The sequence below is a fragment of the Xiphophorus hellerii genome, chromosome 5, assembly GCF_003331165.1.
Source record: "Xiphophorus hellerii strain 12219 chromosome 5, Xiphophorus_hellerii-4.1, whole genome shotgun sequence".
NCBI lineage: Eukaryota > Metazoa > Chordata > Actinopteri > Cyprinodontiformes > Poeciliidae > Xiphophorus > Xiphophorus hellerii.
The window spans coordinates 550624-568064 of NC_045676.1; the positions used below are offsets into that span (position 1 = coordinate 550624).

Sequence of the window (17441 nt, forward strand, 5' to 3'; positions counted from 1 at the left end):
GTTTTTGTGTTAGAAATACCAATTTTTCATTTTTTCCTGTGTATTACAAAATCGAAGAATTTCATCTGCAGGGCAATGCTGCCCTCTGGTGTCGAATTACTGAAATAATGAAACTATTTCAGTGGCCAGCAGAGGGCAGCATTGCCCTACAAACGACGAACATGTACTGTTTATTATGTAATTACACAGAAGATCTCTCTAATTCATTCTGAGGGGGCGGGGCTTAGATGACGTCATAATATGATGACATAGCATTGTCAGGCATCACAACAGCATCACTGAGGCCAAGTTTGGTGCAGCTCGGTCGAAACATGTGGAATCTAGAAGCAAACGTATGGCATCGGCGTTACAGGTCACTTCGCCACGCCGCCACACCCAGCTGCTTCATCGCAGCCGGTCAGGGCTTGAATCCACAACACACCAACATGTCTTCTGTCTCTGGACACAGTTTCATGTTGATTAGGTCAAAGGGCTAAGATAGCGACCGTTCACAGTAAAACATGACACTTCCTGTTCTCAGGGGGCGTGGCCTAAGTGATGTCATCATTTGACCATAGGGTATTGTAGGCCACCCGATGACGATCAATCACTGAAAGTTTGATCCCTCTATGTGTTTTTGTATAGGAAATATAAGAGTTTCGTGTTTCATGGCGAGTAGGTGAACTTTGACCCCTGGTAACCCCCCTTCAGCAAGCTCATACAGTCACCAATTTGATAACTTTAAATCAGACATGCCTTATGATCAGACTGACCGAGTTTGAAGCCGATCAATCGAAATCCCTAGGAGGAGTTCGATCAAATGCAAAGGCTGTAAACGTCAAACTCGAGGTCCAAAATGGACCTTCAATACAAAATGGCCGACTTCCTGTTGGGTTTCGACCATGGCTCTAATAGACTTTTTTGTACATCCTGACAAGATACACATATGTACCAAGTTTCGTAATTCTAGGATAAAGCATGGCTTGGGGCTGTTCATTTAAAATACTCTAGGGGTCGCTATAGAGAAATTAGGCCACGCCCACCAAATTTTTTTATGAATTCCTGTCGGTGGGTGGATAAGGATCCATCCTAGTGAGTTTGGAGCAGCTGGGCCCGAAATTGTGGAATTCAGAGCCAAACGAAATTCGACGGCGTTCGCAACGCCGCCACGCCCACCTGCTTCATCGCAGCCGGTCGGGGTTGGAATACTCAACACACCAACATGTCTTCTGTCTCTGGACACAGTTTCATGTTGATGAGGTCAAAGGGCTAAGATAGCGACCGTTCACAGTAAAACATGACACTTCCTGTTCTCAGGGGGCGTGGCCTAAGTGATGTCATCATTTGACCATAGGGTATTGTAGGGCACCCGATGACGATCAATCACTGAAAGTTTGGTCCCTCTATGTGTTTTTGTATAGGAAATATAAGAGTTTCGTGTTTCATGGCGAGTAGGTGAACTTTGACCCCTGCTAACCCCCCTTCAACATGCTCCAAAACTCACCAATTTGATAACTTTAAATCAAACATGCCTTATGATCAGACTGACCGAGTTTGAAGTCGATCAATCGAAATCCCTAGGAGGAGTTCGATCAAATACGAAGGCTGTAAACGTCAAAATCGAGGTAAAAAATGGACGTTCAATACAAAATGGCCGACTTCCTGTGATAGTTGGCTTATAACATTAAATGTAAGTTCTGAGTCTTTTGGTGAGTTCTACAAGTGTACCAAATTTCATGTCTCTACGATGAAGTACGTTCATACCATTGTGTCAACAGAAAATTGCTAGTTGCTGCCGTTGAGCAATTTTTTTTGCGATTTTTGCGCCAACCTTAAAATTCAAAATTTTTAATTTTTCTAGTTGCGACCGCCAAGTTTGGTGAGTTTTTGAATATGATAAAGCCCCCAAAAAGGCACACGAAGAGGGGGGCAGAATAATAATAAAACAGTACAGATACAATAGGCCTTCGCAGCGCTTTGCTGCTCGGGCCTAATTAAAGCTGCAAGCAGCCTCGGGCGGCCCTCGCAGCAAGCGCCGCTCCGGCCTATTGGCCACCGCGGGGGTTCCAGCCACCGCGGAAGCTCTCGCACGATTTCCAGAGCCGCAGCCAACTCCCCACCGCAGAAGCTCTGCCGCAGTTTTCAGCACCGCCGCCCGCTAGCCACCGCAGAAGCTGTCGCGCATTTTCCACACCCGTCCACCAGGCGACACGCGTGAATGCGTTCGGCAGCGCTCCCCGACGACTGTCAAAAAATCTGGTGCAGATTGGTCGATGCATCGAGGAGACACAGCCGATGTATTAACTTAGGGGGCGCAGTGGAGCCAAATTACATTTCAAACTCGTTGGGCTCTTTAGAGGTGAACAAAGGTCATACATATCCAGTTTGGCGCCAATCGGATGATCTATGTGTGAATTAGAGCCAAACGTATGAATATGGCGAGGGACTGATATTCGCCATTTGGCCACGCCCACACGGTTCAGCCAGCAGCGAGCATTGACAGAGCTTATCATCCGAATCATCTTGATTAGGTCAAGAGAGCCATAAACAGAGCTTTCCAAGGAAAAAAACGGCACTTCCGGTTCCGAGGGGGCGGGGCTTAGATGACGTCATAATGTGATGATGTAGGATCGACGGGCAAGCCTCCAGGATCACTCAGGCCAAGTTTGATGCAGCTCGGTCAAAATATGTGGAATGGAGAGGCAAACGTATACGAACGGCGTTGCCGCCATTGAAAACTCTTGGCACTTTAAAGCAAGCGAGACCAACTTCCTATCTGTCATCCAACACAGAATCACCTTGATTAGGTCAAGAGAGCCATAAACAGAGCTTTCCAAGGAAAAAAACGGCACTTCCGGTTCCGAGGGGGCGGGGCTTAGATGACGTCATATTGTGATGACGTAGGATTGACGGGCAAGCCTCCAGGATCACTCAGGCCAAGTTTGATGCAGCTCGGTCAAAATATGTGGAATGTAGAGGCAAACGTATACGAACGGCGTTGCCGCCATTGAAAACTCTTGGCACTTTAAAGCAAGCGAGACCAACTTCCTATCTGTCATCCAACACAGAATCACCTTGATTAGGTCAAGAGAGCCATAGATGAAAGTTTCCAAGGAAAAAAATAGCACTTCCTGTTCTGAGGGGGCGGGGCTTAGATGACGTCATAATCTGATGACATAGAATTTTCAGGTATCACACCAGCATCACTCAAGCCAAGTTTGGTGCAGCTCGGTCGAAACATGTGGAATCTAGAAGCAAACGTATGGCATCGGCGTTACAGGTCACTTCGCCACGCCGCCACGCCCAGCTGCTATCTCAAAGCCGGTCAGGGTTGGAATCCTCAACACACCAACATGTCTTCTGTGTCTGGACACAGTTTCATGTTGATTAGGTCAAAGGGCTAAGAGAGCGACCGCTCACAGTAAAACATGACACTTCCTGTTCTCAGGGGGCGTGGCTTAAGTGATGTCATCATTTCACCACAGGGTATTTTAGGACATCCGATGCCGATCAATCACTGAAAGTTTGGTCCCTCTATGTGTTTTTTTATAGGAAATATAAGAGTTTCGTGTTTCATGGCGAGTAGGTGAACTTTGACCCCTGCTAACCCCCCTTCAACATACTCCAAAACTCACCAATTTGATAACTTTAAATCAAACATGCCTTATGATCAGACTGACCGAGTTTGAAGTCGATCAATCGAAATCCCTAGGAGGAGTTCGATCAAATACGAAGGCTGTAAACGTCAAAATCGAGGAAAAAAATGGACGTTCAATACAAAATGGCCGACTTCCTGTGATAGTTGGCTAATAACATTAAATGTAAGTTCTGAGTCTTTTGGTGAGCTCTACAAGTGTACCAAATTTCATGTCTCTACGATGAAGTACGTTCATACCATTGTGTCAACAGAAAATTGCTAGTTGCCGCCGTTGAGCAATTTTTTTTGCGATTTTTGCGACAACCTTAAAATTCAAAATTTTGAATTTTTCTAGTCGCGACCGCCAAGTTTGGTGAGTTTTTGAATATGATAAAGCCCCCAAAAAGGCAATTCATTTGGGTGGAAGAATAATAAGAATAATAATTAAAGCTGCAAGCAGCCTCGGGCGGCCCTCGCAGCAAGCGCCGCTCCGGCCTATTGGCCACCGCGGGGGTTCCAGCCACCGCGGAAGCTCTCGCACGATTTCCAGAGCCGCAGCCAACTCCCCACCGCAGAAGCTCTGCCGCAGTTTTCAGCACCGCCGCCCGCTAGCCACCGCAGAAGCTGTCGCGCATTTTCCACACCCGTCCACCAGGCGACACGCGTGAATGCGTTCGGCAGCGCTCCCCGACGACTGTCAAAAAATCTGGTGCAGATTGGTCGATGCATCGAGGAGACACAGCCGATGTATTAACTTAGGGGGCGCAGTGGAGCCAAATTACATTTCAAACTCGTTGGGCTCTTTAGAGGTGAACAAAGGTCATACATATCCAGTTTGGCGCCAATCGGATGATCTATGTGTGAATTAGAGCCAAACGTATGAATATGGCGAGGGACTGATATTCGCCATTTGGCCACGCCCACACGGTTCAGCCAGCAGCGAGCATTGACAGAGCTTATCATCCGAATCATCTTGATTAGGTCAAGAGAGCCATAAACAGAGCTTTCCAAGGAAAAAAACGGCACTTCCGGTTCCGAGGGGGCGGGGCTTAGATGACGTCATAATGTGATGATGTAGGATCGACGGGCAAGCCTCCAGGATCACTCAGGCCAAGTTTGATGCAGCTCGGTCAAAATATGTGGAATGGAGAGGCAAACGTATACGAACGGCGTTGCCGCCATTGAAAACTCTTGGCACTTTAAAGCAAGCGAGACCAACTTCCTATCTGTCATCCAACACAGAATCACCTTGATTAGGTCAAGAGAGCCATAAACAGAGCTTTCCAAGGAAAAAAACGGCACTTCCGGTTCCGAGGGGGCGGGGCTTAGATGACGTCATATTGTGATGACGTAGGATTGACGGGCAAGCCTCCAGGATCACTCAGGCCAAGTTTGATGCAGCTCGGTCAAAATATGTGGAATGTAGAGGCAAACGTATACGAACGGCGTTGCCGCCATTGAAAACTCTTGGCACTTTAAAGCAAGCGAGACCAACTTCCTATCTGTCATCCAACACAGAATCACCTTGATTAGGTCAAGAGAGCCATAGATGAAAGTTTCCAAGGAAAAAAATAGCACTTCCTGTTCTGAGGGGGCGGGGCTTAGATGACGTCATAATCTGATGACATAGAATTTTCAGGTATCACACCAGCATCACTCAAGCCAAGTTTGGTGCAGCTCGGTCGAAACATGTGGAATCTAGAAGCAAACGTATGGCATCGGCGTTACAGGTCACTTCGCCACGCCGCCACGCCCAGCTGCTATCTCAAAGCCGGTCAGGGTTGGAATCCTCAACACACCAACATGTCTTCTGTGTCTGGACACAGTTTCATGTTGATTAGGTCAAAGGGCTAAGAGAGCGACCGCTCACAGTAAAACATGACACTTCCTGTTCTCAGGGGGCGTGGCTTAAGTGATGTCATCATTTCACCACAGGGTATTTTAGGACATCCGATGCCGATCAATCACTGAAAGTTTGGTCCCTCTATGTGTTTTTTTATAGGAAATATAAGAGTTTCGTGTTTCATGGCGAGTAGGTGAACTTTGACCCCTGCTAACCCCCCTTCAACATACTCCAAAACTCACCAATTTGATAACTTTAAATCAAACATGCCTTATGATCAGACTGACCGAGTTTGAAGTCGATCAATCGAAATCCCTAGGAGGAGTTCGATCAAATACGAAGGCTGTAAACGTCAAAATCGAGGAAAAAAATGGACGTTCAATACAAAATGGCCGACTTCCTGTGATAGTTGGCTAATAACATTAAATGTAAGTTCTGAGTCTTTTGGTGAGCTCTACAAGTGTACCAAATTTCATGTCTCTACGATGAAGTACGTTCATACCATTGTGTCAACAGAAAATTGCTAGTTGCCGCCGTTGAGCAATTTTTTTTGCGATTTTTGCGACAACCTTAAAATTCAAAATTTTGAATTTTTCTAGTCGCGACCGCCAAGTTTGGTGAGTTTTTGAATATGATAAAGCCCCCAAAAAGGCAATTCATTTGGGTGGAAGAATAATAAGAATAATTAAAGCTGCAAGCAGCCTCGGGCGGCCCTCGCAGCAAGCGCCGCTCCGGCCTATTGGCCACCGCGGGGGTTCCGGCCACCGCAGAAGCTCTCGCGCGTTTTCCAGAGCCGCAGCCCGCTCCCCACCGCAGAAGCTCTGCCGCAGTTTCCAGCACTGCCGCCCGCTAGCCGCTGCAGAAGCTGTCGCGCATTTTCCCCAAATTACATCTCAAACCCGTTGGGCTCTTTAGAGCAGAACAAAGGTCATACATATCCAGTTTGGCGCCAATCGGATGATCCATGTGTGAATTAGAGCCAAACGTATGTATATGGCGAGGGACTGATATTCGCCATTTGGCCACGCCCACACGGTTCAGCCAGCAGTGAGCATTGACAGAGTTTATCATCCGAATCATCTTGATTAGGTCAAGAGAGCCATAAACAGAGCTTTCCAAGGAAAAAAACGGCACTTCCTGTTCCGAGGGGGCGGGGCTTAGATGACGTCATAATATGATGACGTAGGATCGACGGGCAAGCCTCCAGGATCACTCAGGCCAAGTTTGATGCAGCTCGGTCAAAATATGTGGAATGTAGAGGCAAACGTATACGAACGGCGTTGCCGCCATTGAAAACTCTTGGCACTTTAAAGCAAGCGAGACCAACTTCCTATCTGTCATCCAACACAGAATCACCTTGATTAGGTCAAGAGAGCCATAAACAGAGCTTTCCAAGGAAAAAAAGGCACTTCCGGTTCCGAGGGGGCGGGGCTTAGATGACGTCACAATGTGATGACGTAGGATCGACGGGCAAGCCTCCAGGATCACTCAGGCCAAGTTTGATGCAGCTCGGTCAAAATATGTGGAATGTAGAGGCAAACGTATACGAACGGCGTTGCCGCCATTGAAAACTCTTGGCACTTTAAAGCAAGCGAGACCAACTTCCTATCTGTCATCCAACACAGAATCACCTTGATTAGGTCAAGAGAGCCATAGATGAAAGTTTCCAAGGAAAAAAATAGCACTTCCTGTTCTGAGGGGGCGGGGCTTAGATGACGTCATAATCTGATGACATAGAATTTTCAGACATCACACCAGCATCACTCAAGCCAAGTTTGGTGCAGCTCGATCGAAACATGTGGAATCTAGAAGCAAAAGTATGGCATCGGCGTTACAGGTCACTTCGCCACGCCGCCACGCCCAGCTGCTATCTCAAAGCCGGTCAGGGTTGGAAACCTCAACACACCAACATGTCTTCTGTCTCTGGACACAGGTTCATGTTGATTAGGTCAAAGGGCTAAGAGAGCGACCGTTCACAGTAAAACATGACAGTTCCTGTTCTCAGGGGGCGTGGCCTACGTGATGTCATCATTTGACCATATGGTATTGTAGGCCACCTGATGACGATCAATCACTGAACGTTTGGAGTCTCTGTGACTTTTTGTGTTAGAAATACCAATTTTTCATTTTTTCCTGTGTATTACAAAATCGAAGAATTTCATCTGCAGGGCAATGCTGCCCTCTGGTGTCGAATTACTGAAATAATGAAACTATTTCAGTGGCCAGCAGAGGGCAGCATTGCCCTACAAACGACGAACATGTACTGTTTATTATGTAATTACACAGAAGATCTCTCTAATTCATTCTGAGGGGGCGGGGCTTAGATGACGTCATAATATGATGACATAGCATTGTCAGGCATCACAACAGCATCACTGAGGCCAAGTTTGGTGCAGCTCGGTCGAAACATGTGGAATCTAGAAGCAAACGTATGGCATCGGCGTTACAGGTCACTTCGCCACGCCGCCACACCCAGCTGCTTCATCGCAGCCGGTCAGGGCTTGAATCCACAACACACCAACATGTCTTATGTCTCTGGACACAGTTTCATGTTGATTAGGTCAAAGGGCTAAGATAGCGACCGTTCACAGTAAAACATGACACTTCCTGTTCTCAGGGGGCGTGGCCTAAGCGATGTCATAATTTCACCACAGGGTATTTTAGGACACCTATTGTTGATCAATAACTGAAAATTTGGTGTCTCTGTGAGTTTCTGTGCAGGATATATAAGAGTTTCGTGTTTCATGGCGAGTAGGTGAACTTTGACCCCTGGTAACCCCCCTTCAGCAATCTCAGACAGTCACCAATTTGATAACTTTAAATCAGACATGCCTTATGATCAGACTGACCGAGTTTGAAGCCGATCAATCGAAATCCCTAGGAGGAGTTCGATCAAATACGAATGCTGTAAACGTCAAAATCGAGGTCAAATGAAATTCAATCTAAAATGGCCGACTTCCTGTTGGGTTTAGAGCATGGCTCTAAGAGACTTTTTTGTACGTCCCGACAAGATACACATGTGTACCAAGTTTCGTAATTCTAGGTTTAAGCATGGCTTGGGGCTGTTCATTTAAAATACTCTAGGGGTCGCTATAGAGAAATTAGGCCACGCCCACCAAATTTTGTTATGAATTCCTGTCGGTGGGTGGATAAGGATCCATCCTAGTGAGTTTGGAGCAGCTGGGCCCGAAATTGTGGAATTCAGAGCCAAACGTATGGCAACGGCGTTACAGGTCACTTCGCCACGCCGCCACGCCCACCTGCTATGTCAAAGCCGGTCGGGGTTGGAATCCACAACACACCAACATGTCTTCTGTCTCTGGACACAGTTTCATGTTGATTAGGTCAAAGGGCTAAGATAGCGACCGTTCACAGTAAAACATGACACTTCCTGTTCTCAGGGGGCGTGGCCTACTTAAAAAAATAATTTCACCACAGGGTATTTTAGGACACCCGATGACGATCAATCAATGAAAGTTTGGTCCCTCTATGTGTTTTTATATAGGAAATATAAGAGTTTCGTGTTTCATGGCGAGTAGGTGAACTTTGACCCCTGCTAACCCCCCTTCAACATACTCCAAAACTCACCAATTTGATAACTTTAAATCAAACATGCCTTATGATCAGACTGACCAAGTTTGAAGTCGATCAATCGAAATCCCTAGGAGGAGTTCGATCAAATACGAAGGCTGTAAACGTCAAAATCGAGGTAAAAAATGGACGTTCAAGACAAAATGGCCGACTTCCTGTGATAGTTGGCTAATAACATTAAATGTAAGTTCTGAGTCTTTTGGTGAGCTCTACAAGTGTACCAAATTTCATGTCTCTACGATGAAGTACGTTCATACCATTGTGTCAACAGAAAATTGCTAGTTGCCGCCGTTGAGCAATTTTTTTTGCGATTTTTGCGACAACCTTAAAATTCAAAATTTTGAATTTTTCTAGTCGCGACCGCCAAGTTTGGTGAGTTTTTGAATATGATAAAGCCCCCAAAAAGGCAATTCATTTGGGTGGAAGAATAATAAGAATAATTAAAGCTGCGAGCAGCCTCGGGCGGCCCTCGCAGCAAGCGCCGCTCCGGCCTATTGGCCACCGCGGGGGTTCCGGCCACCACAGAAGCTCTCGCACGATTTCCAGAGCCGCAGCCCGCTCCCCACCGCAGAAGCTCCGCCGCAGTTTCCAGCACCGCCGCCCGCCAGCCGCCGCAGAAGCTGTCGCGCATTTTCCCCGCCCGTCCACCGGGCGATACGCGTGAATGCGTTCGGCGGCGCTGCCCGACGACTGTCGAAAAATCTGGCGCAGATCGGTCGATGCGTCGAGGAGACACAGCCGATGTATTAACTTAGGGGGCGCAGTGGAGCCAAATTACATTTCAAACTCGTTGGGCTCTTTAGAGGTGAACAAAGGTCATACATATCCAGTTTGGCGTCAATCGGATGATCCATGTGTGATTTAGAGCCAAACGTATGTATATGGCGAGGGACTGATATTCGCCATTTGGCCACGCCCACACGGTTCAGCCAGCAGCGAGCATTGACAGAGTTTATCATCCGAATCATCTTGATTAGGTCAAAAGAGCCATAAACAGAGCTTTCCAAATAAAAAAATAGCACTTCCTGTTCCGAGGGGGCGGGGCCTAAGTGATGTCATCATTTGACCATTGGATATTATTGGACACTCGATTATGATCAATCACTGAACGTTTGGTGTCTCCGTGAGTTTTTGTGTTAGAATTACAAATTATTTAATTTTTTCCTCCATTACAACATTGAACTTTCATTCCGTAGGGCAATGCTGCCCTCTGGTGTCGAATTACTGAAATAATGAAACTATTTCAGTGGGCAGCAGAGGGCAGCATTGCCCTACAAACAACGAACATGGACTGTTTATTATGTAATTACACAGAAGATCTCTCTAATTCATTCTGAGGGGGCGGGGCTTAGATGACGTCATAATATGATGACATAGCATTGTCAGGCATCAGACCAGGATGAGTCAGGCCAAGTTTGGTGCAGCTCGGTCGAAACATGTGGAATCTAGAAGCAAACGTATGGCATCGGCGTTACAGGTCACTTCGCCACGCCGCCACACCCAGCTGCTTCATCGCAGCCGGTCAGGGCTTGGATCCACAACACACCAACATGTCTTCTGTCTCTGGACACAGTTTCATGTTGATTAGGTCAAAGGGCTAAGATAGCGACCATTCACAGTAAAACATGACACTTCCTGTTCTCAGGGGGCGTGGCCTAAGTGATGTCATCATTTGACCATTGGATATTATTGGACACTCGATTATGATCAATCACTGAACGTTTGGTGTCTCTGTGAGTTTTTGTGTTAGAATTACAAATTATTTAATTTTTTCCTCCATTACAACATTGAACTGTCATTCCGTAGGGCAATGCTGCCCTCTGGTGTCGAATTACTGAAATAATGAAACTATTTCAGTGGGCAGCAGAGGGCAGCATTGCCCTACAAACAACGAACATGGACTGTTTATTATGTAATTACACAGAAGATCTCTCTAATTCATTCTGAGGGGGCGGGGCTTAGATGACGTCATAATATGATGACATAGCATTGTCAGGCATCACACCAGGATGAGTCAGGCCAAGTTTGGTGCAGCTCGGTCGAAATATGTGGAATCTAGAAGCAAACGTATGGCATCAGCCTTACAGGTCACTTCGCCACGCCGCCACAGCCAGCTGCTTCATCGCAGCCAGTCAGGGCTTGAATCCACAACACACCAACATGTCTTCTGTCTCTGGACACAGTTTAATATTGATTATGTCAAAGGGCTAAGATAGCGACCGTTCACAGTAAAACATGACACTTCCTGTTCTCAGGGGGCGTGGCCTAAGTGATGTCATCATTTGACCACAGGGTATTTTTGGACACCTAATGATGATCAATAATTTAAAGTTTGGTATCTCTGTGAGTTTCTGTGCAGGATATATAAGAGTTTCGTGTTTCATGGCGAGTAGGTGAACTTTGACCCCTGGTAACCCCCCTTCAGCAAGCTCATACAGTCACCAATTTGATAACTTTAAATCAGACATGCCTTATGATCAGACTGACCGAGTTTGAAGCCGATCAATCGAAATCCCTAGGAGGAGTTCGATCAAATGCAAAGGCTGTAAACGTCAAACTCGAGGTCCAAAATGGACCTTCAATACAAAATGGCCGACTTCCTGTTGGGTTTCGACCATGGCTCTAATAGACTTTTTTGTACGTCCTGACAAGATACACATATGTACCAAGTTTCGTAATTCTAGGATAAAGCATGGCTTGGGGCTGTTCATTTAAAATACTCTAGGGGTCGCTATAGAGAAATTAGGCCACGCCCACCAAATTTTTTTATGAATTCCTGTCGGTGGGTGGATAAGGATCCATCCTAGTGAGTTTGGAGCAGCTGGGCCCGAAATTGTGGAATTCAGAGCCAAACGAAATTCGACGGCGTTCGCAACGCCGCCACGCCCACCTGCTTCATCGCAGCCGGTCGGGGTTGGAATACTCAACACACCAACATGTCTTCTGTCTCTGGACACAGTTTCATGTTGATGAGGTCAAAGGGCTAAGATAGCGACCGTTCACAGTAAAACATGACACTTCCTGTTCTCAGGGGGCGTGGCCTAAGTGATGTCATCATTTGACCATAGGGTATTGTAGGCCACCCGATGACGATCAATCACTGAAAGTTTGGTCCCTCTATGTGTTTTTGTATAGGAAATATAAGAGTTTCGTGTTTCATGGCGAGTAGGTGAACTTTGACCCCTGCTAACCCCCCTTCAACATGCTCCAAAACTCACCAATTTGATAACTTTAAATCAAACATGCCTTATGATCAGACTGACCGAGTTTGAAGTCGATCAATCGAAATCCCTAGGAGGAGTTCGATCAAATACGAAGGCTGTAAACGTCAAAATCGAGGTAAAAAATGGACGTTCAATACAAAATGGCCGACTTCCTGTGATAGTTGGCTTATAACATTAAATGTAAGTTCTGAGTCTTTTGGTGAGCTCTACAAGTGTACCAAATTTCATGTCTCTACGATGAAGTACGTTCATACCATTGTGTCAACAGAAAATTGCTAGTTGCTGCCGTTGAGCAATTTTTTTTGCGATTTTTGCGCCAACCTTAAAATTCAAAATTTTTAATTTTTCTAGTTGCGACCGCCAAGTTTGGTGAGTTTTTGAATATGATAAAGCCCCCAAAAAGGCACACGAAGAGGTGGGAAGAATAATAATAATAAGAAACAGTACAGATACAATAGGCCTTCGCAGCGCTTTGCTGCTCGGGCCTAATAATAATAAACAGCACAGATACAATAGGCCTTCGCAGCGCTTTGCTGCTCGGGCCTAATAATAATAATTAAAGCTGCGAGCAGCCTCGGGCGGCCCTCGCAGCAAGCGCCGCTCCGGCCTATTGGCCACCGCGGGGGTTCCAGCCACCGCAGAAGCTCTCGCACGATTTCCAGAGCCGCAGCCAACTCCCCACCACAGAAGCTCTGCCGCAGTTTCCAGCACCGCCGCCCACTAGCCACCGCAGAGGCTGTCGCGCATTTTCCACGCCCGTCCACCAGGCGACATGCGTGAATGCGTTCGGCAGCGCTCCCCGACCACTGTCAAAAAATCTGGTGCAGATCGGTCGATGCCTCGAGGAGACACAGCCGATGTATTAACTTAGGGGGCGCAGTGGAGCCAAATTACATCTCAAACTCGTTGGGCTCTTTAGAGGTGAACAAAGATCATACATATCCAGTTTGGCGCCAATCGGATGATCCGTGTGTGATTTAGAGCCAAACGTATGCATATGGCGAGGGACTGATGTTCGCCATTTGGCCACGCCCACACGGTTCAGCCAGCAGCGAGCATTGACAGAGTTTATCATCCGAATCATCTTGATTAGGTCAAGAGAGCCATAAACAGAGCTTTCCAAGGAAAAAAATGGCACTTCCTGTTCCGAGGGGGCGGGGCTTAGATGACGTCATAATGTGATGACGTAGGATTGACGGGCAAGCCTCCAGGATCACTCAGGCCAAGTTTGATGCAGCTCGGTCAAAATATGTGGAATGTAGAGGCAAACGTATACGAATGGCGTTGCCGCCATTGAAAACTCTTGGCACTTTAAAGCAAGCGAGATCAACTTCCTATCTGTCATCCAACACAGAATCACCTTGGTTAGGTCGAGAGCCATAGATGAAAGTTTCCAAGGAAAAATATAGCACTTCCTGTTCTGAGGGGGCGGGGCTTAGATGACGTCATAATCTGATGACATAGAATTTTCAGACATCACACCAGCATCACTCAAGCCAAGTTTGGTGCAGCTCGGTCGAAACATGTGGAATCTAGAAGCAAAAGTATGGCATCGGCGTTACAGGTCACTTCGCCACGCCGCCACGCCCAGCTGCTATCTCAAAGCCGGTCAGGGTTGGAAACCTCAACACACCAACATGTCTTCTGTCTCTGGACACAGGTTCATGTTGATTAGGTCAAAGGGCTAAGAGAGCGACCGTTCACAGTAAAACATGACACTTCCTGTTCTCAGGGGGCGTGGCCTACGTGATGTCATCATTTGACCATATGGTATTGTAGGCCACCTGATGACGATCAATCACTGAAAGTTTGGAGTCTCTGTGAGTTTTTGTGTTAGAAATACCAATTTTTCATTTTTTCCTGTGTATTACAAAATCGAAGAATTTCATCTGCAGGGCAATGCTGCCCTCTGGTGTCGAATTACTGAAATAATGAAACTATTTCAGTGGCCAGCAGAGGGCAGCATTGCCCTACAAACGACGAACATGTACTGTTTATTATGTAATTACACAGAAGATCTCTCTAATTCATTCTGAGGGGGCGGGGCTTAGATGACGTCATAATATGATGACATAGCATTGTCAGGCATCACAACAGCATCACTGAGGCCAAGTTTGGTGCAGCTCGGTCGAAACATGTGGAATCTAGAAGCAAACGTATGGCATCGGCGTTACAGGTCACTTCGCCACGCCGCCACACCCAGCTGCTTCATCGCAGCCGGTCAGGGCTTGAATCCACAACACACCAACATGTCTTCTGTCTCTGGACACAGTTTCATGTTGATTAGGTCAAAGGGCTAAGATAGCGACCGTTCACAGTAAAACATGACACTTCCTGTTCTCAGGGGGCGTGGCCTAAGCGATGTCATAATTTCACCACAGGGTATTTTAGGACACCTATTGTTGATCAATAACTGAAAATTTGGTGTCTCTGTGAGTTTCTGTGCAGGATATATAAGAGTTTCGTGTTTCATGGCGAGTAGGTGAACTTTGACCCCTGGTAACCCCCCTTCAGCAATCTCAGACAGTCACCAATTTGATAACTTTAAATCAGACATGCCTTATGATCAGACTGACCGAGTTTGAAGCCGATCAATCGAAATCCCTAGGAGGAGTTCGATCAAATGCAAAGGCTGTAAACGTCAAAATCGAGGTCAAATGAACTTCAATCTAAAATGGCCGACTTCCTGTTGGGTTTCGACCATGGCTGTAATAGACTTTTTTGTACGTCCTGACAAGATACACATGTGTACCAAGTTTCGTAATTCTAGGTTAAAGCATGGCTTAGGGCTGTTCATTTAAAATACTCTAGGGGTCGCTATAGAGAAATTAGGCCACGCCCACCAAATTTTGTTATGAATTCCTGTCGGTGGGTGGATAAGGATCCATCCTAGTGAGTTTGGAGCAGCTGGGCCCGAAATTGTGGAATTCAGAGCCAAACGTATGGCAACGGCGTTACAGGTCACTTCGCCACGCCTCCACGCCCACCTGCTATGTCAAAGCCGGTCAGGGTTGGAATCCTCAACACACCAAGATGTCTTCTGTCTCTGGACACAGTTTCATGTTGATTAGGTCAAAGGGCTAAGATAGCGACCGTTCACAGTAAAACATGACACTTCCTGTTCTCAGGTGGCGTGGCCTAAGTGATGTCATCATTTGACCATAGGGTAGTGTAGGGCACCCGATGACGATCAATCACTGAAAGTTTGGTCCCTCTATGTGTTTTTGTATAGGAAATATAAGAGTTTCGTGTTTCATGGCGAGTAGGTGAACTTTGACCCCTGCTAACCCCCCTTCAACATGCTCCAAAACTCACCAATTTGATAACTTTAAATCAAACATGCCTTATGATCAGACTGACCGAGTTTGAAGCCGATCAATCGAAATCCCTAGGAGGAGTTCGATCAAATACGAAGGCTGTAAACGTCAAAATCGAGGAAAAAAATGGACGTTCAATACAAAATGGCCGACTTTCTGTGATAGTTGGCTTATAACATTAAATGTAAGTTCTGAGTCTTTTGGTGAGCTCTACAAGTGTACCAAATTTCATGTCTCTACGATGAAGTACGTTCATACCATTGTGTCAACAGAAAATTGCTAGTTGCTGCCGTTCAGCAATTTTTTTTGCGATTTTTGCGACAACCTTAAAATTCAAAATTTTTAAATTTTCTAGTCGCGACCGCCAAGTTTGGTGAGTTTTTGAATATGATAAAGCCCCCAAAAAGGCACACGAAGAGGTGGGAAGAATCGTAATAATAATAATAATAAACAGTACAGATACAATAGGCCTTCGCAGCGCTTTGCTGCTCGGGCCTAATAATAAACAGCACAGATACAATAGGCCTTCGCAGCGCTTTGCTGCTCGGGCCTAATAATAATAATAAACAGCACAGATACAATAGGCCTTCGCAGCGCTTTGCTGCTCGGGCCTAATAAGAAACAGTACAGATACAATAGGCCTTCGCAGCGCTTTGCTGCTCGGGCCTAATAAGAAATAAATTAGTAAAACAAAAATATTTGTCAACCTGTATAAGAAATTAAGTTTAGAAAGTTCTTATTTTCTGGATTCAATATTTTCCACATTAATTACGTCGTCAAACCATTTTGATTTTGGCAGGATCAGCCCTCCGTACAGATATAACCCAACCTGAGGGAGCAGAGCAGTGAAGCGTCGCAGCTCAGGGGGCGGGGCCTGTTCCCCTGCTGCTGATTGGCTGTTAAAGGGCCTGCTCTCACCTGGGACTCGTGAGGCTTCCAGCCAATCATGTGGAGGATCTGGAAGGTGGCGGGAACTGACCCGTCCGGGTTTCCGTACATCTCTGAAATGAGACAGACAGGATGAAACGTCCCGCTGGTCCAGAATCAGACCAGCTTAATCCAATCCGGTAGATTACAGGCATGAAGAGATTAAAACCTGGACTACTCCAAACTTTCTGCTTGAAATTCTGATCAGTTTTTGTTTTTGGATCAGAACCTTCATGACCATTTATCCTCTGGTCATGAAGAACATATAAACATTCAGTCCAGAATTAGCTGGAAGCTAATCCATAAATCCATAAATGATTAGTGGAACTAACAGGAAGTTCATAAAGTCCAGTTAAAACCGGGTCCAAACGCTGCAGACAGAGTTCTGATGAAACTAAAACCAGATTTCTGCTGTTCAGCTTCCTGTCATGGCTCCCTGCTAATCCAGATTAGAATCTCAGGTCCTCATCTCATCATCCATCAGCGATCTGATTGGTCCAGAGTGCGTCTCCTCACCTTTATAGACGGCTGCGGCTGCTAGCATGGTGTCGCGCTGCAGCATGGAGCGCCTGTTCCACGCGCAGTTACTCTCCCCCATGCCTGCAGGGGGCGACACGTCTCAGTCTGCTCCTCTGCAGGAAACGTTACTGTTTGGATTTCTGAGCTCTGTACCTTGCAGGTCCGTCATGAGCTCCATGATTCCTGGATAATGAACCTGAACATCATCAACGTCCTGAAAACACAGAGCAGGAGAGGTCAAAGGTCAGACTGCTTCACTGTCTGCTGCTTCAGGAAGAAACGTGGCTCAGCTGAGCGGTGGAAGTTTTTATTGATCCGTACAGGAACTTCCTGCTCTGTGCATCGAGGTCAACGCTTCAGCAACAAGACAAACCGTCCAGAACCAGAACTAATGCTAGCACTTA

The 17441-nt window shown here is 46.4% G+C and overlaps 1 protein-coding gene across 3 annotated transcripts in view; it reads right to left on the bottom strand.

Moving 5' to 3' along the window:
• Nucleotides 1–17441, bottom strand: part of ndufaf5 (NADH:ubiquinone oxidoreductase complex assembly factor 5) — a 32353-nt gene that overhangs the window by 12350 nt on the left and 2562 nt on the right. For all 3 annotated transcript variants that reach the window (XM_032563218.1, XM_032563216.1, XM_032563217.1), the window contains exons 8-10: nt 17191–17251; nt 17035–17118; nt 16510–16592 (exon numbers count right to left, since the gene is read on the bottom strand). In XM_032563218.1, the coding sequence (XP_032419109.1) occupies nt 16510–16592; nt 17035–17118; nt 17191–17251 (228 nt within the window). The remainder of the gene's footprint in view (nt 1–16509; nt 16593–17034; nt 17119–17190; nt 17252–17441) is intronic.